We start from the raw sequence: 27323 nt of genomic DNA, 5'->3' as shown, positions 1-27323 counted from the left end.
AGAGCAGGACTCACCCAAGGCAGCCGCTGAGCAATGAGCGATCATGAAGCCGGAATTCAGTCCCCCGTCGTTAACCAGGAAGGCAGGCAGCTCACTCAGGGATGGGTTACATAGCCTCTCAATGCGCCTCTCGCTGATCGCAGCCAGCTCATGCACAGCGATCGCCAGGTAGTCCAATGCCTGTGTAGACACAACCCATCCCAGTTATCACTGTGCTGCTGATGCCCATATGATATCTTCACCAGACACTGCCTTTAAATAATTTTCTTGCTGTTAAAAAAAATGGGTCCTTATCTTTTTGATAAGCAATTTCATCCACCTTAACTTTCACTTTATAAACATCTGTAGCAGTTAAAGGACAATGGGATCATAGAATACCACAGCACAGAAAAAGGCCCATCCAGTCTGTTCAGAATTATTATTTTGTTTCTGCCTAGTTCTATCAATCCACACCTGGACCCAAGCCCTCCATACCCCTCCCATCTGTGTACCTATCCAAATTTTTCTTAAATGTGAAAATGGAGCCCACATTCATCTCTTCATCAGTGTGGAGATGTTCCCCTTTTCCCCTAACCTATTTAACCTTTCCCTGGAACTAAGGGATTCCCAGCAACATCCTAGTAAATCTTCTCTACACTCTCTCAATTTTATTGATATCCTTCCTGTAGTTAGATGATCAAATCTGCACACTATCCTCCAAATTTGGCCTCACCAATGTCTTATGCAACTTCACCACAGCATTCCAACTCCTATACAAAATACTTTGATTAATGAAGGCCAACAATGGGCCAAGAACTCTCATTACAACTATAGACAAGGCTTGAGGTACCACCAAGAGGTGTCCATGATTGCTCCGGTCATAATTTATTTTTCTTTGACTAGTCAGCTTCCCCTCATATTTTCAGTCAGGATTGCCCATGATCCTGAACACCATTTGTAAACTTCTATCCTCCAGACGGGTGGCCTGGAGTTTGACACCTACTCCAACCCCAGCTCCAACACCTTCCAGTAATCCATGGTGATTATGCTGGGAAATCTGCCTGCATGCCTGGTGCCAGAATGAGATGGGTTCCAAGACTCCAACCTGTCTGGTTGCATCATTTTGTGGTAAGGTAGCACTGGACTGGAAGTCAATACAGAGGATCATCAAAACAGCTGAGAAGATCTCTGTGGTCTCCCTTTCCTCCACTGACAACATTCGCTGGGAATGTGGCTTAAATGGGGCTCAGATCATTAATGTGGACCCTTTCCACCCAGCACACAATATCTTTGACCCACTACCATCAGGTAGGATTAAAAGGTGCATCTGCCAGGTTGGAAAATAGCTTCTTCCCACAGACTTAGAGATTGATGAATTCATGAAACTGAAAAATATTTCTATATATTTATTTGAGTTTATATCTTCATGTATCGATGTGATTATGATGCACTGTGTATTGTGTGTGAATGTGTGTGTACTGTGGTCCAGAGAATCGCTGTTTTGTCAAGTTGAACATGTAGTCAGATGATAATGAACTTGAACTTAATCAGCATTAAACTGAGGAGAATGGTTGTAAGGGGGAGATGTATTTATGGTCATTTATTGATCCCCAAGAAGATCAGAGGAACTAATGAGATGGGGAAGAACTTGAACAGTTATTTACACAGGAAACTGGCATCGTGTATAAGGAAGGAAGGGAAGCAAGCAATAGTTTTCATGGAACATATAGAAATTAGAGGAGGAGTTGTTTGCTGCCTAACAGCAAATACAGGTGGATAAATCCCCCAGGTCTGACATATTATTCTCTTGGACCTTGAGGGAGATGAGTGTAGAAATTGCAGGGGCCCTGGAAGAAACATTTAAAATGTCGTCAACCACAGCTGAGGATTGGAGGGGAGCTCATGTTGTTTAAAAAAGGCTCCAAAAGTAAACCAGGAAATTGCCAGTGAGCCTGACATCAGTAGTGGGTAATTATTGGAGGGTGTTCTGAGAGATTGGAAATTCAAGGGCTGTTTAAGGATAGGCAGCATGGCTTTGTGTGTGGTAGGTCATGTTTAACGAATTTTATGTTTTTTGAGGAGTTTACCAAGAAAGTGTCTGCATGGACTTTAGTAAAGCCTTTGACAAGGCCCCACATGGGAGCTTAGTTCAGAAGGTTCAGACACTAGGTATCCATGGAGAGGTTGTAAACTGGAATCATAATTGACTGAATGGGAGAAGACAGAAAGTAGTGGTGGATGATGCTTCTCAGACTGGAGGCCTGTAACTAGTGGTGTGCCTCAGGGATCAGTGCTGGGACCATTGTTGTTTGTTGTCTATATCAATGATCTGGATGATAATGTGGTGAATTGGATTAGCAAGTTTGCTGATGACACTAAGTTTGGAGGCATGGTGGACAGTAAGGAAAGCTTTCAACGTTTGAAGAGGGATCTGGGTCAACTGGAAAATGAACCATAAAATGGCAGATGGAATTTAATGCAGACAAGTGTGAGGAGTTGCATTTTGGAGACAAACCAAGGTAGGACATGTATAGTAAATGGTTGGGCACTGAGGTGTGTGGAGGAACAAAGGGATCTAGGAATATAGATAAATAATTCCCTGAAAGTGGCAGCACAGGTAGACAGGGATGTAAAGAAAGCTTTTGGCATCTTGGCCTTCACAAATCAAAGTATTGAGTACAAGAGTTGGGATGTTATGGTGAGGTTGTATGAGACATTAGTTAGGCCAAATTTGAAATATTGTGTGCAGTTCTGGGCACCAAACTACAGGAAGGATATCCTGAAGATTGAAAGAGTGCAGAGAAGATTTATTAGGATGTTGGCGAGTCTTCAGGAGTTGAGTTACAGGGAAAGATTAAAGAGTTTGGGACTTTATCCCTTGAAGTTCAGAAGAATGAGGGGTGATTTGATAGAGTTTTACAAAATAGACAGAATAAAAGCGAGTAGGCTCATTCCACAGACTGGAGGAGATAAATATGAAAGGACATGGCTTTAGGGTGAAAGGTTTAGGAGGAACTTCTTCACTCAGAGTGGTGGGAGGTTGGAACGAGCTGCCAGCTGACATGATAAATGCAGACTCACTCTTACATTTTAAGAATAAATTGGATAGATACATGGATGGGAGAGGTCTGGAGGGTTATAGAATGGGTGCAGGTAAGTGCGACTAGCAGAATGATGGCTGGCACAGACTAGAAGGGCCAAATAGTCTGTTTTCTGTGCTGTAGTTTTTATGTTTCTATAGATGTGAGTGAGGAGTGAGGTAGAGAAGATTCAGATTTAAATACGGAGGAGGTGGTCGAGGAAGGTACCATTGAAATGTTTAAGAAGAAAAGGGACTGATTGGATGGGTTTAGATGGATATGGGCCAAATGCAGGCTGGTGGGTAGGACATTTTGGTCAGCATGAGCAGGTTGGGCCAGAGGTCCTGTTTCCATGTTGAATGGGGTTATTTGCTTGATTGCTTCTCACCAGCATTCTGTCATACCAGGAATAAATCAACACGACACTGCTACCAGGTTCCATGGGTGTGGGCCACACCAACCTTGTTTCTGTGGCCTAACGTTTTAAAAAGGACCGACCTGCCTTTGGGATTGCTTCACTTCCCAATTACTTCACCGGAGTAATCCAAATATCAACAGCTTTTAGTGACACCTTGAAACTCTTCAATAAAGAGACACTTACTTTTGCAGGATATTCTCCATGGAAATTTCCACCAGAAATAGTTTCTCCTCTCTCTGCAAACACCATCTTCACAAAATAAATCAAGGTTTCCAACCAGAGACTGTAAAGCCATCGTTGAAAATGCCTGGAACCTTTCAACAGAATTACCTTGCACCAGAGGTTTTAAGATTACTTTTCCTAATATCTGAATAAAAATTGTTCCAAAGGTTTCAGTGATTGCCCCACACCCCCCCCCCCCCACCACCCCAACCCACTTCCATGTTCATCATCACCAAGATCTCTAAACACCACAGAACCATAGAACATTACAGCACAGACTATCCTCCTCTCAGGCCATCCCTACAAACCATAAACATTCATTTTTTTTCTGAAATGTCAAAATTCAGCTTGCATTTACGAATTCAGCAGGCAGCTCATTCCAAAAACACACTCTGTGTGAAGGTTCCCTTTAAACTTTTCCCCATCACCTATTCTATAACAACCTCTATGCCTGTACGTTAAAGCCCCTATAACCTGTTCAGTAACATCCCTATTGCCTGTTCAGTAATATCCCCATCACCTGTTCAGTAACTTGCCGCATCACCTGTTCAGTAAGATACCCATGGCTTGTTCGGATATGTCCTTATCCCATCCAGTAATGTCCCAATATGCCTGCACAGTAACGTCGCCGTTTGCCTGCACAGTAACACCCCCATTGCCTATTCAATAAAGACACTCATCACCTGTTCAGTAACATTCCCATCACCTGTTCAATAACATCGCCCATCTCATGTTCAATAAAATCCCCTATTGCCAGATCAATAAAATTCCCCATCACCTGTTCAATAACGTTCCCATTGCCTACTCAGTTACTTCCCCCATCTACTGCTCAGTAACGACCCCCATCACTAGTTCAGTAACGTCCCCCATCACTAGTTCAGTAACTTACCCCATCATCTGTTCAGTAACATCCCCATCGCCTGATCCAAACGTCCCCAGCGCCTGTTCAGTAATGTCCCCATCACCTATTCAAAAACATCCCCATCACCTATTCAAAAACATCCCCATCATCGATACAGTAACATTGCCACCACTTGATCAGTTATGGACCTATGGCTTGTTCAGTTATGTCCCAATCCCATTCAGTAACGTCCCCCCTTGCCTGTACAGTAATGTCCCTCTTGACTTTACAATAATGTCCCCCATAGCCTGTTCAGTAATATCTCCATCGCATGCTCAGTGACATCTCCATCGCATGCTCAGTAAATTCCCCCATCGCCTGTTCACTAAAATCTCCATCGCCTGTTCAATAACATCACCTATCATCTGATAAATAATGTCCCTATTGCGTGTTCAGTAACGTCTCCATCACCTCTTCAGTAATGTCCCCCCTCGCCTGTTCAGTAACTTCCCCCAACGCCTGCACAGTAACACCACCATCGCCTATCCAGGAATATCCCATCACTTGTTCAGTAACGTTCCCATCACCAGTTCAGTAACATACCATTCACCAGTTCAGTAATGTCCCCACCACCTGTGCAGTAACGTTCTCATCACCTGTTCAGTAATGGACCCATGGCTTGTTCAGTTGTCCCTATCCCATTCAGTAACATCCCACTTTGCCTGTACAGTGACACTGCCATTGCCTATTCAGTAATGTCCCCCATCGCCTGTTCAATAAGATGACCCCCATCACCTATTCAATAAAATCCCCTAATGACTGTTCCATAAAATCCCCTATTGCCTGTTCAATAAAATTCCCCTTCACCAGTTTAGTAACGTCCCCATCACCTGCTCAGTAACATCCCCATCTACTGTTCAGTAACTTCCCCATAGCCTGTACAGTAATGTCCCCATCTCCTGCTCAGTAACATGCCCAGCGCCTGGTCAATAACGTCCCCATCACCTGCTCAGTGACGTCCTCCATTGCCTGTTCAGTAAAGTCCCCATCACCTGTTCAATTACATCCCACTCGCCTGTTCAGAAACATCCCCATCACCTCTTCAATAATGTCCCCCATCACCTGTTCATTAACATCCCCCATCGCCTGCACAGCAACACCATCATCACCTATTCAGTAATACCCCATCACTTGTTCAGTAAAATCCCGATCACCAGTTCAGTAACATACCCATCACCAGTTCAGTAACGTCCCCATCACCTGTTCAGTAACGGTCTCATCAGCTGTTCAATTATGACTTCCATCACTTGTTCAGTAATGGACCCATGGCTTGTTCAGTTATGTCCCTATCCCATTCAGTAACATTCCCCTTTGCCTGTAGAGTGATGCCCCCATTGCCCATTCAATAATGACACAATTGCCTGTTCAGAAATAACCCCCATTTCCTTTCATTAACATTGCCTGTTCAGTAATGTCCCTCATAGTCTGTCCAGCAACGTCCCCCATAGCCTGTTCAGTAACATGTCCATCGCCTGCTCAGTAACATCCCCCATCACCTGCTAAGTAAACTCCCCCAGGTCCTGTTCAATAATGTCCCACATCGCCTGTTCAATAAAAGCCCCATCACCTGTTCAATAACGTCCTCTATCACCTGAGCAATAACGTCCCATATCCCCTGATAAATAATGTCCCCATTGCATCTTCAGTAACGTCCCCATCACCGGTTCAGTAACATCCCCATCGCCTGCTGTGTAACTTCCCCATCACATGCTCAGAAACTTCCCCCATCGCCTGCACAGTAACTTTCCCCATCTCCTATACAGTAACGTCCCCCATCGCCTGTTCAGTAATGTCCCTATCACCTGCTCAGTAATGTCCCGATCTCCTACTCAGTAACTTCCCTATAGCCTGTACAGTAACGTCCCAAATCACCTGCTCAGTAACGTCCCCATCTCCTGCTCAGTAACATCCCCATCGCCTGATCAATAACGTCCCCCATCGCCTGCACAGTGACGTCGCCCATTGCCTATTCAGTAAAATCCCCATCACCTGTTCAATTACATCCCACTCGCCTGTTCAGAAACATCCCATCACCTGTTCAGTAATGCCCCCCATCGCCTGTTCATTAACTTCCATCATCGCCTTCACAGTAATACCACCATCACCTATTCAGTAATACCACATCACTTGTTCAGTAACGTCCCCATCACCTGTTCTGTAACGTCTCAATCACCTGCTGAGTAACTTTCCCCATCACCTGCTCAGTAAATTCCCCCATCTCCTGCTCAGTAATGTCCCCCATCACTGGTTCAGGAACATCCACCATCACTTGTTCAGTAATGTCCCCATTACCAGTTCAGTAACGTACCCATCACGAGTTCAGTAGCATCCCCATCACCTGTTCAGTAACGTCTCAATCACCTGCTGAGCAACTTTCCCCATCACCTGCTCAGTAAATTCCCCCATCTCCTGCTCAGTAATGTCCCCCATCACTGGTTCAGGAACATCCACCATCACTTGTTCAGTAATGTCCCCATTACCAGTTCAGTAACGTACCCATCACCAGTTCAGTAGCATCCCCATCACCTGTTCAGTAACGTTCTCATCACCTGTTCAGTAATGACTTCATTCACCTGTTCAGTTATGTCCCTATCCCATTCAGTAACTTCCCCCTTTGCCTGTACAGTAATGCCCATATTGCCTATTCAATAATGTCAGCAATAAACTGTTCAGTAACATCCCCATCACATTTCAGTAACATTGCCTGTTCAGTAATGTCCCCTATCACATGTTCAGTAACGTCCCCATCACCTACTCAGTAACGTCCCCATCTCCTGCTCAGTAACCTCCCCCATAGCCGGTACAGTAATGTCCCCCATCACCTGCTCAGTGACGTCCACCATTGCCTGTTCAGTAAAGTCCCCATCACCTGTTGAATTACATCCCACTCGCCTGTTCAGAAACATCCCCATCACCTCTTCAGTAATGTCCCCCCTCGCCTGTTCAGTAACTTCCCCCAATGCCTGCACAGTAACACCACTATCGCCTATTCAAGAATACCCCATCACTTGTTCTGTAACATCCCCATCACCAGCTCAGTAACGTACCAATCACCAGTTCAGTAACAGTTCAGTAGCTGTGGAAATTGAGATAAACAAATATGATTTGATTGGGATTACAGAAAATTGCTGCAGGGTGGGCAAGCCTGGGAACTTAACATCCCGGGGTATACGATATTTAGGAGGGATTGGCAAGAAAGAAAAGGGGGTGGGGTAGTATTGATGGTGAGAGAAGTGACCGACACGATTGACAGAAAGGATATCAACTCGGAAGATGTGGAATCTATATGGGTAGAACTGAGGAATAGCAAGGGGCGGAAAACGTTAGTGGGGGTGGTATATAGGCCTCTAAATAGTAGTGTAGAGGTGAGGGAAGGCATTAAAAGAGAAATTAGAAAAGCGTGCAATAAGGAAACAGCTGTCATCATGGGAGACTTTAATTTGCATATAGATTGGACTAGCCAAATTAGTAAAAATACTGAGGAGGAGGAATTCCTTGAATGTTTACGGGACAGTTATCTAGACCAATATGTCGAGGAACCAACTCGGGAGCAGGCCATTTTAGATTGGGTATTAAGCAATGATAAGTGGCTAATCAACAATATTGTTGTACGAGGCCTTTTGGGTAGGAGTGATCACAATATGATCGAATTCTCACTCGACATGGAGAATGATGAAATTAAAACCAAGACCAAGATCCTGAATTTAAATAAAGGGAATTATGATGGTATGAGACGAGAGTTGAGCAAAATTGATTGGGTGGTGTTTATGGGGGAGTTGACTGTGGATAGACAATGGAAAGCATTCACAGATCTAATGGAGAAATTGCAAAAATCGTTTATAACGGTTTGGCATAAAAATAAACCAAAAAAGGTGACTCAACCGTGGATAACAAGGGAAATTAGAGACAGCATTAGATCCAAAGAGAGAGCATATCAATTGGACAAAAAAAGTACCACAACCGAAGACTGGGAGCAGTTCAAGATGCATCAAAGGAGCAAAAATAAATTACGAAAGTAAGCTTGCGGCAAATATAAAAACTGACTGCAAAAGCTTTTATAAATATGTCAAGAGGAAAAGATTGGTGAAATCCAGAGTTGGTCCTTTGCAGTCGGAATCAGGGTAATATAAAATGGGGAATAAGGAAATGGCAGACCAATTAAATTCTTACTTTAGTTCTGTTTTTACAAGAGAGTATACAAATAACCTCCCAAGGATGTTGGGAATCATAGAGACTAATGCAAGGGAAAAACTGAAAGAAATCAGTATCTCTAAGGACATGGTCTTGGGGAAATTGATGGGATTGAAGGCAGATAAATCCCAAGGGCCTGATAACCTACATCCTAGGGTACTTAAGGAAGTGGCCATTCAGATAGCAGATGCTTTAAGAATTATTTTCCAGAATTCAATAGACTCAGGATCAGTACCCATGGATTGGAGGGTAGCTAATCTTACCCCACTATTTAAAAAGGGGGGTAGAGAAAAAGCGGGGAATTATAGGCCGGTGAGCCTTACATCAGTAGTGGGCAAAATGATGGAATCCATTATTAAGGATGTAATAGCAGAGCATATGACTAGCAGAGAAGGGATCGGACAGAGTCAACATTGATTTACAAAAGGTAAATCGTGCTTGACAAATCTATTGGAATTCTTTGAGATGGTGACAGGTAAAATAGATGGGGGAGAGCCAGTGGATGTGGTGTACCTGGATTTCCAAAAGTCCTTCGATAAGGTCCCACATAAACGACTGGCTTCCAAAATCAAGGCTCATGGGATTGGGGGCAAAGTATTGATGTGAATTGAGAACTGGCTAGCAGGTAGAAGACAGAAAGTTGGGATAAATGGCTCGTTTCTGAGTGGCAGGCGGTGACCAGTGGTGTTCCACAGGGATCTGTACTGGTACCCCAGCTGTTCACAATTTACATTAATGATCTGGATGAGGGGATTGGATGTAATATCTCCAAATATGCAGATGACACTAAGCTAGGAGGGTTGTGTGCATGGAAGAGGGGGTCAGGAAGCTCCAATGTGATTTGGATAAATTGAGGGACTGGGCAGATACATGGCAAATGCACTACAATGTGGATAAATGTGAGGTTATCCACTTTGGTAATACAAACCGGAGGGCAGATTACTATTTGAATGGCAATAGATTAAGAGATGGGGAAGTGCAGAGAGACCTAGGGGTACTTGTACACCAGTCTCTGAAGGCGAGCATGCAGGTACAGCAGGCGGTTAAAAAGGCAAATGGTATGTTGGCCTTCATATCAAGAGGGTTTGAGTATAGGAACAAGGATACCTTACTGCGCTGTACAGGGCCTTGGTGAGACCACACCTGGAGTATTGTGTGCAGTTTTGGTCACCTTATCTAAGGAAGGATGCTCAGTAACTTCCCCCATCCCCTGCACAGTAACTTCCCTCATCGCCTGTACAGTAACGTCCCCATCACCTGCTCGGTAACATTCTGATCATCTGCTCAGTAACATCCCCATCGCCTGATCAATAATGTCCCCCATCGCCTGATCAATAATGTCCCCCATCACCTGCTCAGTGATGTTCACCATTGCCTATTCAGTAAAGTCCCTATCACCTGTTCAATTACATCCCACTCACCTGTTCAGAAACATCCCCATCACCTCTTCAGTAATGTCCCCCATCACCTGTTCAGTGATTCCCCCATCGCCTGCACAGTAACACCAACATCACCTATTCAGTAATACCCCATCACTTGTTCCGTAAAGTCCCCATCGCCTGTGCAGTAACATTCTCATCACCTGTTCAATAATGACTTCCATCACCTGTTCAGTAATGGACCCATGGCTTGTTAAGTTATGTCCCTATCCCATTCAGTAACGTTCACATTTGCCTGTAGAGTAACACCCCTATTGCCTATTCAATAATGTCACCCATTACCTGTTCAGGAATATTCCCCATTTCCTTTCAGTAACATTGCATGTTCAGTAATGTCCCCCATAGTCTGTCCAGCAATGTTCCCCATAGCCTGTTTAGTAACGTGTCCATCGCCTGCTCAGTAACATCCCCCATCACCTGCTAAGTAAACTCCCCCAGGTCCTGTTCAATAATGCCCCATGTAGCCTGTTCAATAAAAGCCCCATCACCTATTCAATAACGTCCTCTATGACCTGAGCAATATCGTCCCATATCACATGATAAATAATGTCCTCATTGCATCTTCAGTAACATCCCCATCACCGGTTCAGTAACATCCCCATCGCCTGCTGAGTAACTTCCCCATCACATGCTCAGTAACTTGCCCCATTGCCTGCACAGTAACTTTCCCCATCTCCTATGCGGTAATGTCCCCCATCGCCTGTTCAGTAATGTGCCTATCACCTGCTCAGTAACATCCTGATCTCCTGCTCAGTAACTTCCCTATAGCCTGTACAGTAACGTTCCCCCATCACTTGCTCAGTAATGTCCCCATCACCTGCTCAGTAACATCCCCATCGCCTGATCAATGACGTCCCCCATCGCCTACTCAGTGACATCGCCCATTGCCTGTTCAGTAAAATCCCCATCACCTCCTCAATTACATCCCACTCGCCTGTTCAGAAACATCCCCATCTCCTGTTCAGTAATGCCCCCCATCGCCTGTTCATTAACTTCCATCATCGCCTGCACAGTAACACCACCATCACCTATTCAGTAAAACCCCATCACTTGTTCAGTAACGTCCTCATCACCAGTTCAGTAACGTACCCATCACCAGTTCAGTCACGTCCCCATCACCTGTTCAGTAACGTCCTCATCACCAGTTCAGTAATGTACCCATCACCAGTTCAGTAACGTCTCCATCGCCTGCTCAGTAACATCCCCCATCACCTACTATGTAAAGTCCCCCAGAGCCTGTTCAATAATTCCCCACATCGCCTGATCAATAAAATCCCCATCACCTGTTCAATAACTTCCACTATCACCTTAGCAATAACGTCCCATATCCCCTGATAAATAATGTTCCCATTCTATCTTCAGTAACGTCCCCATCAACAGTTCAGTAAAGTCCCCATCACGTGTTGAGTAACGGTCTCATCAGCTGTTCAATAATGACTTCCATCACTTGTTCAGTAATGCACCCATGGCTTGTTCAGTTATGTCCCTATCCCATTCAGTAATGTTCCCCTTTGCCTGTAGAGTGACGCCCCAATTGCCTATTCAATAATGTCACCAATTACCTGTTCAGGAATATCCCACATTGCATTTCAGTATCATTGCTTGTTCAGTCATGTCCTCCATATTCTGTTCAGCAACGTCCCCCAAAGCCTATTCAGTAACGTCTCCATCGTCTGCTCAGTAACATCCCCCATTACCTGCTAAGTAACATCCGCCAGGGCCTGTTCAATAATGCCCCACATCGACTGTTCAATAAAATCCCATCACCTGTTCAATAACGTCCTCTATTAACTAATCAATAAGGTCCCCTATCACCTGATCAATGACGTCGCCGTTGCATCTTCAGTAATGTCCCCATCCCCTGTTCAGTTGTGTCCCCATCGCGTGCTGAATAACTTCGCCATCACATGCTCAGTAAATTCCCTCATCACCTGCACAGTAACTTCCCCCATCACCTGTACAGTAATGTCCCCCATCACCTGTTCAGTAACGTCCCCATCACCTGCTCAATAATGACCCGATCTCCTGCTCAGTAACTTCCCCATAGCATGTACAGTAATGTCCTCCATCACCTGCTCAGTAACGTCCCATCTCCTGCTCAGTAGCATCCCCATCACCTGATCAATAACTTCCCCATCACCTGATCAATAACTTCCCCATCACCTGCTCAGTAACTTCCCCATAGCATGTACAGTAATGTCCCCCATCACCTGCTCAGTAACGTCCCATCTCCTGCACAGTAGCATCCCCATCGCCTGATCGATAGCTTCCCCATCACCTGTTCAGTAAAGTCCCAATCACCTGTTCAATTACATCCCACGCCTGCTCAGAAACAACCCCATCACCTCTTCAGTAATGTCCCCCATCGCCTGTTCAGTAATTCCCTCATCGCCTGCACAGTAACACTACCATCACCTATTCAGTAATACCCCATCACTTGTTCAGTAATGTCCCCATCACCAGTTCAGTAACGTACCCATCACCAGTTCAGTAACGTACCCATCACCAGTTCTGTAAAGTCCCCATCACCTATGCAGTGACGTTCTCGTCACCTGTTCAATAATGACTTCCATCAACTGTTAAGTAATGGACCCTGGCTTGTTCAGTTATGTCCCTATCCCATTCAGTAACATACCCCTTTGCCTGTAGAGTGATGCCCCAATTTCCTATTCAATATTGTCACCAATTACCTGTTCAGTAATGTCCCCCATAGTCTTTTCAGCAACGTCCCCCATAGCCTGTTCAGTAACATCTCCATTGCCTGCTCAGTAACATCCCCCATCACCTGCTAAGTAAAGTCTCCCAGGGCCTGTTCAATAATGCCCCACATCGCCTGATCAATAAAATCCCCATCACCTGTTCAATAACGTCCACTATCACCTTAACAATAACGTCGCATATCACCTGATAAATAATGTTCCGATTGCATTTTCAGTAACGTCCCCATGAACATTTCAGTAACATCCCCATCACCTGTTGAGTAACGGTCTCATCAGCTGTTCAATAATGACTTCCATCACTTGTTCAGTTATGGACTCATGGCTTGTTCAGTAATGTCCCTATTCCATTCGGTAACATTCCCCTTTGCCTGTAGAGTGATGCCTCCATTTCCTATTCAATAATGTCACTAATTACCTGTTCAGAAATATCCCACATTGCATTTCAGTATCATTGCTTGTTCAGCAACGTCCCCCATAGCCTGTTCAGTAACGTTCTCGCATAGCCTGTTCAGTATCTTCTCCATCGCCTGCTCAGTAACATCCCCCATCACCTGCCAAGTAACGTCCGCCAGGGCATGTTCAATAATGCCTCACATCGCCTGTTTAATAAAATCCCATCACCTGTTCAATAACGTCCTTTATCACCTAATCAATAAGGTCCCCGATCACCTGATAAATAACATCCCCATTGCATCTTCAGTAATGTCCCCATCACCTGTTCAGTTATGTCCCCATCGCGTGCTGAGTAACTTCCCCATTGCATGCTCAATAACTTCCCTCATCGCCAACACAGTAACTTCCACCATCGCCTGTACAGTAATGTCCCCCATCGCCTATTCAGTAACTTCCCCATCCCCTGCTCAGTAACGACCCGATCTCCTGCTCAGTAACTTCCCCATAGCATGTACAGTAATGTCCCCCATCATCTGCTCAGTGACGTCCCCATCTCCTGCTCAGTAACACCCACATCGCCTGATCAGTAACTTCCCCATCACCTGCTCAGTGATGTCCCCCATTGCCTGTTCAGTAAAGTCCCCATCACCTGTTCAATTACATCCCATTCGCCTCTTCAGAAACATCCCCATCACCTCTTCAGTAATGTCCCCCATCGCCTGTTCAGTAAATCCCCCATCACCTGCACATTAACACCACCATCACCTTTTCAGTAATACCCCATCGCCTGTTCGGTAATGTCCCCCATAGTCTGTTCAGCAACGTCCCCCATAGCCTGTTCAGTAACATCTCCATCGCCTGCTCAGTAACATCCCCAATCACCTGCTAAGTAAACTCCCCCAGGGCCTGTTCAATAATGCCCCACATCGCCTGATCAATAAAATCCCCATCACCTGTTCAATAACGTCCACTATCACCTTAGCAATAACGTCCCATATCACCTGATAAATAATGTTCCCATTGCACCTTCAGTAATGTCCCCATCATCTGTTGAATAACGGTCTCATCAGCTGTTCAATAATGACTTCCATCACTTGTTCAGTAATGCACCTATGGCTTGTTCAGTTATGTCCCTATCCCATTCAGTAACGTTCCCCTTTGCCTGTAGAGTGACGCCCCCATTGCCTATTCAATAATGTCACCAATTACCTGTTCAGGAATATCCCCCATTGCATTTCAGTATCATTGCTTGTTCAGTAATGTCCCCCATATTCTGTTCAGCAATGTCCCCCATACCCTATTCAGTAACGTCTCCATCGCCTGCTCTGTAACATCCCCCATCACCTATTCAGTAATATCCCATCATTTGTTCAGTAACATCCCCATCACCTGTTCAGTAACGCACCCATCACCAGTTCAGTAAAGTCCTCATCACCTGTGCAGTAACGTTCTCATCACCTGTTCAATAATGACTTCCAACACCTGTTCAGTAAGTGACCCGTGGCTTGTTCAGTTATGTCCCTATCCCATTCAGTAACATTCCCCTTTGCCTGTAGAGTGACGCTCCCATTGCCCATTCAATAATGTCATCCATTACCTGTTCAGGAATATCCCCCATTTCCTTTCAGTAACATTGCCTGTTCAGTAATATCCCCCATAGTCTGTTCAATAAAGTCTCCATCGCCTGCTCAGTAACATCCCCCATCACCTTCTAATTAAAGTCCCCCAGGGACTGTTCAATGATGCCCCACATTGCCTGTTGAATAAAATTCCCATTACCTGTTCAATAATGTCCTCTATCACCTGAGCAATAATGTCCAATATCCCCTGATAAATAATGTTCCCATTGCATCTTCAGTAACATCACCATCACTGGTTTACTAACATCCCCATCAGCTACTGAGTAAGTTCCCCATCAGCTGCTGAGTAAGTTCCCCATCACATGCTCAGTAACTTCCCCCATCGCTTGCACAGTAACGTCCCCATCACCTGCTCAGTAACGTCCCAATCTCCAGCTCAGTAATGTCCCAATCTCCTGCTCAGTAACTTCCCTACAGCCTGTACAGCAACGTTCCCCCATAACCTGCTCAGTAACATCCCCATCGCCTGATCAATAACTTCCCCCATCACCTGTTCAGTAACGTGTCCATCACCTGTTCAGTAACGTCCCCATTTCTGATTCAGTAATGTCCCTTTTGCCTGTTCAGTTATATCCCCATCATCTGTTCAGTAATGTCCTCCATCACCTCTTCAGTAATGTCGCCATCGCCTGTTCATTAACTTCCCCCAATGCCTGTACAGTAACACCACCATCACCTATTCAGTAATACCCCATCATTTGTTCAGTAACGTCCCCATCACCAGTTCAGTAACGGTCTCATCAGCTGTTCAATAATGACTTCCATCTCTTGTTCAGCAATGGACCTATGGCTTGTTCAGTTATGTCCCTATCCCATTCAGTAACGTTCCCCTTTGCCTGCAGAGTGATGCCCACATTGCCTATTCAATAATGTCACCAATTACCTTTTCAGGAATATCCCCCATTGCCTTTCAGTATCATTGCCTGTTCAGCAACGTCCCCCATAGCCTGTTCAGTAACGTCTCCATCGCCTGCTAAGTAACATCCCCCATCACCTGCTAAGTAATGACCCCCAGGGCCTGTTCAATAATGCCTCACATCGTCTGTTCAATAAAATCCCCATCACCTCTTCATAACATCCTCTATCACCTGATAAATAACATCCCTATTGCATCTTGAGTAACGTCCCCATCACCTGTTCAGTAACGTCCCCATTGCCTGCTGAGTAAATTCCCCATATCCTGCTCAGTAACGTCCCCATCGCCTGATCAATAACGTCCCCCATCACCTGCTCAATAATATCCCACTCGCCTGTTCAGAAACATCCCCATCACCTCTTCAGTAATGTCCCCCATCTCCTGTTCAGTAACTTCCCCCATCGTCTGTTCAGTAACGTCCCCATCACCTGTTCAGTAACATGTCCATCACCTGTTCAGTAACGTCCCCATTTCCAGTTCAGTAACGTCCCTATTGCCTGTTGAGTAACATTCCCATCACCTGTTCAGTAATGTCCACCATTGCCTGTTCAGCAATGTCCCCATTACCTGTTCTCAAATGCTCCCACCACTTGTTCAGTTACAGAGCAAAGGCATGTTCAGTTTTGTCCCTATCACATTCAGTAACGTCCCCATCACCTGTTCAGTAATATCCCTAACGCCTGTTAAGTAAAGTCGCCATCGACTGCTGAGTAACTTCCCCCATCGCCTGCTCAGTAACTTCCCCATCTCCGGCTGAGTTACGTCCCGATCACCTCCTCATGAATGTTCCCATCTCCTACTCAGTAATGTCACCCACTGCCTGTTCAGAAACATCCCCATCACCTGTTCAGTAATATCCCCATCGCCTGTTCAGTAACTTACACCAACGCCTGCACAGTCACATCTCCACCACCTATTCAGACATATCCTATCACTAGTTCAGTCACATCCCCATCACCAGTTCATTAACGTACCCATTACCAATTCAGTAACGTCCGCATCACCTGTTCAGTAACGTTCTCATCATCTGTTCAATAATGACTTCCATCACCTGTTCAGTAATTGACCCGTGGCATGTTCAGTTATGTCCCTATCCCATTCAGTAATGCTCCCCTTTGCCTGTAGAGCAAAGCCCCCATTGCCTATTCAATAATGTAACCCATTACCTGTTCAGGAATATCCCCCATTGCCTTTCAGTAACATTGCCTGTTCAGTAATGTCCCCATAGTCTGTTCAGCAATGTCCCCCAAAGCCTATTCAGTAACGTCTCCATCACCTGGTCAGTAACGTCCCCATCGCCTGCTGAGTAACTTCCCCATCACATCCTCAGTAACTTCCCCCATCACCTAAAGAGTAACGTCCCTCATCGCCTGTTCAGAAACATCCCCATCACCTCTTCAGTAATGTCCCCCATCCCCTGATGAGTAACTTCCCCCATTGCCTGTTCACTAACGTCCCCATCACCTGTTCAGTAACATGTCCATCACCTGTTCAGTAACGTCCCTCATCGCCTGTTCAACGCCTGCACAATAACACCACCATCACCTATTCAGTAATACCCCATCACTTGTTCAATAACGTCCCTATCACCAGTTCAGTAATGTACTCATCACGAGTTCAGTGACATCCCCATCACCTGTGCAGTAACAGTCTCATCAGCTATTCAATAATGACTACCATCACCTGTTCAGTAATGGACCCATGGCTTGTTCAGTTATGTCCCTATACCATTCAGTAACATTCCCATTTACCTGTAAAGTAATGCCTGCATTTCCTATTCAATATTGTCACCCATTACCTGTTCAGTAATATCCCCCATTGCCTCTCAGTAACATTGCCTGTTCTGCAATATCCCCCATAGCCTGTTCAGCAACATCCCCCATAGCGTGTTCAGTAACGTCTCAATCGCCTGCTCATTAACACCCCCATCATCTGCAAAGTAATGTCCGCTAGGGCCTGTACAATAATGCCCCACATCGCCTGTTCAATAAAATTCCATCAACTGTTCAATAACGTCCACTATCACCTAATCTATAAGGTCCCCTATGATCTGATCAATAACGTCCCCACTGCATCTTCAGTAGCGTCCCCATCACCTGTTCAGTTAAGTCCCCATCGCCTGCTGAGTAACTTCACCATCACATGCTCAGGAACTTCCACCATCGCCTGCACAGTAACTTCCCTCATCACCTGTACAGTAATGTCCCTCATCCCCTGTTCAGTAACGTCCCCATCACTTGCTCAGTAATGACCCGATCTCCTGCTCAGTAACTTCCCCATAGCTAGCAGTGTAATGTCCCACATCACCTGCTCAGTAACGTCCCCATCTCCTGCTCAGTAGCATCCCCATCGCCTGATCAATAACTTCCCCATCACCTGCTCAGTGACGTCCCCCATTGCCTGTTCAGTAAAGTCCCCATCACCTGCTCAATTACATCCTACTCACCTGTTCAGAAACATCCCCATCACCTCTTCAGTAATGTTCCCCATTGCCTGTTCAGTAATTCCCCCATCGCCTGCACAGTAACACCACCTTCACCTATTCAGTAATACCCCCTCACTTGTTCAGAAATGTCTCCATCACTTGTTCAGTAAAGTCCCCATCATTTGTGCAGTAACGTTCTCATCACCTGTTCAATAATGACTTCCATCACCTGTTCAGTAATGGACCCGTGGCTTGTTCAGTTATGTCCCTATCCCAATCAGTAACGTTCACATCTGCCTGTAGAGTAACGCCCCCATTACCTATTCAATAATGACACCTATCACCTGTTCAGGAATATCCCCCATTTCCTTTCAGTAACATTCCCTGTTCAGTAATGTCCCCCATAGCCTGTTAAGTAACGTCTCCATCACCTGCTCAGTAACATCCCCCAGATCCTGTTCAATCATACCCCACATCGCCTGTTCAATAAAATCCCCATCACCTGTTCAATAATGTCCTCTATCACCTGAGCAATAACATCCCATATAACCTGATAAATAATGTCCCCATTGCATCTTCAGTTAAGTCCCCATAACCTGTTCAATTACATCCCACTCACCTCTTCAGAAACATCCTCATCTCCTCTTCAGTAATGTCCCCCATCACCTGTTCATTAACTTCCATCATTGCCTGCACAGTAACACCACCATCACCTATTCAGTAATACCGCATCACTTATTCAGTAACGTCCCCATCACCAGTTCAGTAACGTACCCATCACCAATTCAGTAACGTCCCCATCACCTGTTCAGTAACGTCCCCATCACCTGTTCAGTAACGGTCTCATCAGCTGTTCAATAATGACTTCCATCACCTGTTCAGTAATGCACCCATGGCTTGTTTAGTTAAGTCCCAAGCCCATTCAGTAACGTTCCCCTTTGCCTATAGAGTGACGCCCCCATTGCCTATTCAATAATGTCACCAATTACCTGTTCAGGAATATACCCCATTGCCTTTCAGTATCATTGCCTGTTCAGTAATGTCCCCCATAGTCTGTTAAGTAACTTCCACCATCGCCTGTTCAGTAACATCCCCATCCCCTGTTCAGTAGCGTCCCACATCATCTGTTCAGTAAAATCACTCATCACCTGTTCTGTAACATTCTGATCACCAGTTAAATATCGTTCTCATCACCTGTTTAGTAATGACACCCATCACTTGTTCAGTAATGGACCCATGGCTTGTTCAGTTATTTCCCTATCCCATTCAATATCATCACCTCTTGCCTGTACTATAACATCCCCAATAGCCTGTACAGTAATGTCAGTATCATCTCCATCTGCTGCTCAGTATAGTCCCCCAACAGTGGTTCAGTAATTTCCACCATCACTGGTTCAATAACATCCCCCATTATCTGTTCAGTCACATCCCCATCGTCTCTCAGTAACGTCCCACATCGTCTGTTCAGTAACTTCAGTAACATTCCCATCACCTGTTCAGTAACATCCCCATCATTAGTTCAGTAACGTTATGTCCCTAACGCATTTGGTAAAGTCACCCATCGCATGTTCAATAACATCTCCATCATCTGCTCAGTAAAATCTCCATCACCTGCTCAGTAAATTCCCCCATTGCCTGTTCAATATCATTCCCCATCGCTTGTTCAATAAAATCCCCAAACACATGTTCAATAAAATTTCCCATCGACTGTTCAGTAACGTCCCTATCACCTGTTTAATAACGTCCCCATCTCATGTTCAATAATGTCTACCGTTGCATGTTGAATAACGTCTCCATCACTTGATCAATAACGTCCCACATCGTCTGTTCAGTAACGTCTCACATCGTCTGTTCAGTAACGTCTCAATCGCCTGTTCAGTAACGTCAGTAACATCCCCATCGCCAGTTCAGTAGCGTCTCACATCATCTATTCAGTAACATCCCCATCACCTGCTCAGTAACGTTCTCATCACCTGTTCAGTAAAGTTACCCATCACCTGTTCAGTAACATCCATTATCATGTTAAATAATATCCCAATCAACTGTTCAGTAACATCTCCATCGCCTCTTCAGTGACATCCCCATCACTTGTTCAGATATGTCTTATCCCATTCAGTAAAGTCACCCATCACCTGTTCAATAACGTCCCCCATCGCCTGTTCAGTAACATCCAACATCACCCCTTCAGTAATGTCCACCATCAGCTGTTAAATAAAATCCCCATCAACCTTTCAGTAACAACCCCATCACCTGTTTCAAAACGTCCCATCTTCTGTTAAATAACGTCTACCATTGCATGTTGAATAACATTTCCATCACTTGTTCAATAATGTGCCCCATCACCTGCTCAGTAACTTCCCCCATCACCTATTAAGTAACGTCCATCATCAGCTGTTAAATAAAATCCCCATGAACATTTCAGTAATGTCCCCATCGCCTGTTCAGTAATGTCTCCATCTGTTGCTCAGTATAGTCAATCATCACTGGTTCAGTAATGTCCCCATCACTGGTTCAATAACGTCCCCCATCGTCTGTTCAGTTACGTCCCACATTGTCTGTTCAGTAACATCCCCTACGGCATGTTCAGTAACGTGCTCATCACCTGTTCAGTAAATTTACCCATCACCTGTTCTGTACCATCCATTATCATCCTTTAAATAACATCCCCATCAACTGTTCAGTTACGTCCCCATCGCCTTTTCAGTAACATCCCCATCACTTGTTCAGGTATGTCTTACACCATTCAGTAAAGTCACCCATGACCTGTTCAATAACGTCCCCCATCGCCTGTTCAGTAACGTCCCCCATCGCCTGCTCAGTAACATCCCCCATCGCCTGTTCAGTAATGTCTCCATCTGCTGCTCAGTATAGTCCCCCTTCACTGGTTCAGTAAAATCCCCCCTCGCCTGTTCAATACCATTCCCCATTGCTTCTTTAATAAAATCCCCTAACACATGTTCCATAAAATTTCCCATTGCCTGTTCAGTAAAGACCCCATCACCTGTTTCATAATGCCCCCATCTCCTGTTCAATAACGTCTACCATTGCATGTTAAATAACGTCTCCATCAATTGTTCAATAATGTGCCCCATCGCCTGCTCAGTAAGTTGCCCCATCACCTATTAAGTAACGTCCATCATCAGCTGTTAAATAAAATCCCATCAACATTTCGGTAATGTTAAATCGCCTGTTCAGTAACGTCTCCATCTGCTGCTCAGTATCATCCCCCATCACTGGTTCAATAACATGCCCCATCGTCTGTTCAGTAATGTCCCACATCGTCTGTTCAGTAACAACCCCATCGCCTGTTCAATACCTTTCTCATCACCTGTTCAGTAAAGTTACCCATCACGTGTTCGGTAACATCCATCATCATCTGTTAAATAACATCCCAATCAACTGTTCAGTAACATTCCCATCGGCTTTTCATTAACATCCCCATCACTTGTTCAGATATGTCTTATCCCATTCAGTAAAGTCATCCATGACCTGTTCAATAACGACCCCATCGCCTGTTCAGTAACTTCCCCATCCCCTATTCAGTAGCGTCCCACATCATCTGTTCAGTAAAATCCCCCATCACCTGTTCTGTAACGTTCTGATCACCAGTTAAATATCGTTCTCATCACCTGTTTAGTAATGACACCCATCACTTGTTCAGTAATGGACCCATGGCTTGTTCAGTTATTTCCCTATCCCATTTAATATCATCACCTCTTGCCTGTACTGTAACATCCCCAATAGCCTGTCCTGTAATGTCAGTATCATCTCCATCTGCTGCTCAGTATAGTCGCCCAACAGTGGTTCAGTAATTTCCACCATCACTGGTTCAATAACATCCCCCATTATCTGTTCAGTCACATCCCCATCGTCTCTCAGTAACGTCCCACATCGTCTGTTCAGTAACTTCAGTAACATTCCCATCACCTGTTCAGTAACATCCCCATCATTAGTTCAGTAACGTTATGTCCCTAACGCATTTGGTAAAGTCACCCATCGCATGTTCAATAACATCTCCATCATCTGCTCAGTAAAATCTCCATCACCTGCTCAGTAAATTCCCCCATTGCCTGTTCAATATCATTCCCCATCGCTTGTTCAATAAAATCCCAAACACATGTTCAATAAAGTTTCCCATCGACTGTTCAGTAACGTCCCTATAATCTGTTTAATAACGTCCCCATCTCATGTTCAATAATGTCTACCGTTGCATGTTGAATAACGTCTCCATCACTTGATCAATAACGTCCCCATCGCCTGCTCAGTAACTTCCCCCATCACCTGTTCAGTAACGTCCACTATCAGCTGTTAAATAAAATCCCAATCTACTGTTCAGTAACGTCCCACATCGTCTGTTCAGTAACATCCCCATCGCCAGTTCAGTAACGTTTTCATCACTTGTTCAGTAAAGTTACCCATCACCTGTTCAGTAAAGTTACCCATCACCTGTTCAGTAACATCCATTATCATGTTAAATAATATCCCAATCAACTGTTCAGTAACATCTCCATCGCCTCTTCAGTGACATCCCCATCACTTGTTCAGATATGTCTTATCCCATTCAGTAAAGTCACCCATCACCTGTTCAATATCGTCCCCCATCGCCTGTTCAGTAACGTCCCACATCACCTCTTCAGTAATGTCCACCATCAGCTGTTAAATAAAATCCCCATCAACTTTTCAGTAACGACCCCATCACCTGTTTCAAAACGTCCCATCTTCTGTTAAATAACGTCTACCATTGCATGTTGAATAACATTTCTATCACTTGTTCAATAATGTGCCCCATCACCTGCTCAGTAACTTCCCCCATCACCTATTAAGTAATGTCCATCATCAGCTGTTAAATAAAATCCCCATCAACATTTCAGTAATGTCCCCATCGCCTGTTCAGTAACGTCTCCATCTGTTGCTCAGTATAGTCACCCATCACTGGTTCAATAACGTCCCCCATCGTCTGTTTAGTTACCTCCCACATCGTCTGTTCAGTAACATCCTCTACGGCATGTTCAGTAACGTGCTCATCACCTGTTCAGTAAATTTACCCATCAACTGTTCTGTAACATCCATTATCATCCTTTAAATAACATCCCCATCAACTGTTCAGTTACGTCCCCATCGCCTTTTCAGTAACATCCCCAACACTTGTTCAGGTATGTCTTACCCCATTCAGTAAAGTCACCCATGACCTGTTAAATAACATCCCCCATCGCCTGTTCAGTAACGTCCCCCATCGCCTGCTCAGTAACGTTCCCCCGTCGCCTGTTCAGTATTGTCTCCATCTGCTGGTCAGTATAGTCCCCCATCACTTGTTCAATAACATCCTCCATTGTCTGTTCACTAGCATCCCCATCGTCTGTTCAGTAACGTCCCACATCGTCTGTTCAGTAACGTCCCACATCGTCTGTTCAGTAACGTCCCACATCGTCTGTTCAGTAACGTCCCACATCGTCTGTTCATTAACATCCCCATCGTCTGTTCAGTAACGTCCCACATCGTCTGTTCAGTAACGTCCCACATCGTCTGTTCAGTAACTTCCACATCGTCTGTTCAGTAACGTCCCACATCGTCTGTTCAGTAACGTCCCACATCGTCTGTTGTTTAACATCCCTCATCGCCTGTTAAGTAACTTCAGTAACATCCCCATCCTCTGTTCAGTAGCGTCCCACATCGTCTGTTCAGTAACATCCCCATCGCCTGTTCTGTAACGTTCTGATAACCAGTTAAATAATGTTCTCATCACCTGTTCAGTAATGACACCCATCACCTGTTCAGTAACGGACCCATGGCTTGTTCAGTTATATTCCTATCCCATTCAATAGCATCATCTCTTGCCTGTGCTGTAACATCTCCAATAGCCTGTCCAGTAATGTTCCCCAAGGACTGTGCAGTAACGTCCACCAAGGACTGTACAGTAACATCCCCACAGCCTATTTAGTAATGGCTCCATCGCGTGTTCAGTAACGTCACCATCACCTGCTCAGTAACGTCCCCCATCGCCTATTCAATAACGTCCACCATCGTCTGTTAAATAATATCCCCATCAACTGTTCAATCCCGTTCCGTATCACCCGCTCAGTAACAGCCCAATCGCTCGTCAGAAACGTCCCTATTGCCTGTTTAATAAAGCCTCCCCCATCGCCTGTTCAGTAATATCGCCTTCACATGTTCAGTAATGGACCCATGGGTTGTTCAGTTATGTCCCTAACCCATTCAGTAAAGTCACCCATCGCATGTTCGTTCAGTGACATCTCCATCACCTGCTCAGTAAAATCCCCCATCGCCTGTTCAATATCGTTCCCCATCGCTTGTTCAATAAAATCCCCTAACACCTGTTCAATAAAATTTCCCATCGCCTGTTCAGTAACGTCCCCATCACTTGCTTAATAATGTCCCCATCTGCTGTTCAATAACATCTACCATTGCACGTTGAATAATGTCTCTATCACTTGCTCAATACCACCCCAATCGCCTGCTCAGTAACCTCCCCATCGCTGTTCAGAAATGTCTCCATAAACTGTTCAGTAACATCCCCATCACCTGTTCTGTAACATCCCCATTGCCTGTTCAGTAACTTCCCTATCACCTTTTCAGTAACATCTCCATCCCTGTTCAATAACATCCCCACCACCAGTTCAGTTACATCCACCATCACCTTTTCAGTCATATCCCCCATTGCCTGTACAGTAACATTTTCATCACCTATTCAGTAATGTTCTCATCACTAGTTCAGTAATGACTCCCATCACCTGTTCAGTAACGGATCCATGGCTTGTTCTGTTATGTCCATATCCCATTCAATAACGTCACCCCTTGCCTGCAGAGTAACATCCCCAATAGCCTGACCAGTAACGTGCACCATCATCTGTTTAATAAAACCTCTATCAACTGTTAAGTAACGTTGCTTATCACACGTTCAGAAACGTCCCTATCACCTGTTTAATAATGTCGACTATCACCTCTTCATGAACTTCCCCATCACCTGTTCAGTAATGTCCCCATCACCTGTTCAGTATGACTCCCATCATCTGTTCAGTAATGTCCCCCTTTGCCTGTAAATAACGCCCCAATTGCCTATTCAATTAAGTCACCCATCAACTGTTCAGTAACATCCCCTATAGTCTGTTCAATAAAATCACCTATCGCCTGTTCAGTAATGTCCCCAATCGCCTGTTCAGTAACATCCCCTGTCGCATGTTCACTAACATCCCCATCTGCTGCTCAGTAAAGTCCCCCATCACGGGTTCAGTAATGTCCCTATCACTGGTTCGATAACGTCCCCCATTGTTTGTTCAGTAACATCCCCATCGCTTGTTCAGTAAAGTCCCACATCGTCTGTTCAGTAACTTCAGTAACATCCCCATTGCCTGTTCAGTAATATCTCACATCGTCTGTTCAGTAACATCCCCATTGCCTGTTCAGTAACATTTTCATCACCTGTTCCGTAAAGTTACCCATCACCTGTTTAGTAACGTCCCCATCGCCTTTTCAGTAACATCCCCATCATTCGTTCTTATATGTCTTATCCCATTCAGTAAAGTCACCCATCACTTGTTCAATAACGTCCCCATCGCCTACTCAGTAACTCCCCCATACCCACTTCAGTAACATCCACCATCAGGTGTTAAATAAAATTCCCATCAACTGTTCAGTAACGTCCATATCGCCTGTTTAGTAACATCCCCATCACTTGTTCAGAAACATCCCACATCATCTGTTCAATAACGTCCCACATCGTCTGTTCAGTAACATCTCCATCGCCAGTTCAGTAACGTCTCACATCGTCTGTTCAGTAACATCCCCATCGCTTGTTCAGTAATGTTCTCATCACCTGTTCAGTAAAGTTACCCATCACCTGTTCAGTTACATCCACCATCATGTATTAAATAACATCCCAATCAACTGTCAGTAACATCCCCATCGCTTCTTCAGTGACATCCCCATCACTTGTTCAGATATGTCTTATCCCATTCAGTAAAGTCACCCATCACCTATTCAATAACGTCCCCCATTGCCTGTTCAGTAATGTTCCCCATTGCCTGCTCAGTAACATCCCACATCGCCTGTTCAGTAATGTCTCCATCTGCTGCTCAGTATAGTCCCCCATCACTGGTTCAGTAATGTCCCCCATCACTGGTTCAATAACATCCCCATCGTCTGTTCAGTAACATCTCCATCACCAGTTCAGTAACGTCTCACATCATCTGTTCAGTAACATCCCCATTGCCTGTTCAGTAACGTTCTCATCACCTGTTCAGTAAAATCCCCCATCGCCTGTTCAATATCATTCCCCATCACTAGTTCAATAAAATCCCCTAACACATATTCAATAAAATTTCCCATCGCCAGTTCAGTAGCATCCCCATCACCTGTTCTGTAACGAAGCCCAACGCCTGTTCAACAACGTCCCCTATCATCTGATCAATAATGTCTCCAACTCTTGTTCAATAATATCCACCATCACGTGTTCAGTAACATCCCGATCACCAGTTCTATAATGTCCTGCTCAGTAAAATCCCCCATCGCCTGTTCAGTAAGGTCTCCATCACCTGTTTAGTAAAATCACCATCACCTGTTCAGTAACATCCCCATCGCTGTTCAGAAACGTCTCCATCGAATGTTCAGTAACATCTCCGTCGTCTGTTCAATAATGTCCCCTATCATCTGTTCAATAAAATGTCCCCATCGCCTGTTCAATAATATCACCTATCACCTGTTCAGTAACATCCCCCGTCGCCTGTTCACTAACATCCCCATCTGCTGCTCAGTAAAGTCCCCCATCATGGGTTCAGTAATGGGTTCACTGGTTCAATATCGTCCCCCATTGTCTGTTCAGTAACATCCCCCTCGCCTGTTCAGTAAAGTCCCACATCGTCTGTTCAGTAATGTCCCCCATCGCCTGTTCAGTAACTTCAGTAACATCCCCATTGCCTGTTCAGTAATATCTCACATCATCTGTTCAGTAACATCCCCATTGCCTGTTCAGTAACATTCTCATC

General features: G+C 44.9%; 1 protein-coding gene across 4 annotated transcripts in view; it reads right to left on the bottom strand.

The window, feature by feature from the left end:
• The window catches only part of hal (histidine ammonia-lyase), a 171330-nt gene that overhangs the window by 43356 nt on the left and 100651 nt on the right, over positions 1-27323 (bottom strand). For all 4 annotated transcript variants that reach the window (XM_069909066.1, XM_069909064.1, XM_069909065.1 and 1 more), the window contains exons 15-16: positions 3661-3726; positions 15-180 (exon numbers count right to left, since the gene is read on the bottom strand). In XM_069909066.1, coding sequence (XP_069765167.1) covers positions 15-180; positions 3661-3726 — 232 coding nt within the window. The remainder of the gene's footprint in view (positions 1-14; positions 181-3660; positions 3727-27323) is intronic.

Source organism: Narcine bancroftii, chromosome 13 (genome assembly GCF_036971445.1).
Source record: "Narcine bancroftii isolate sNarBan1 chromosome 13, sNarBan1.hap1, whole genome shotgun sequence".
NCBI lineage: Eukaryota > Metazoa > Chordata > Chondrichthyes > Torpediniformes > Narcinidae > Narcine > Narcine bancroftii.
The sequence above is the reverse complement of the archived record's forward strand: the minus strand, read 5'-3'. Positions and strand labels throughout refer to the sequence as shown.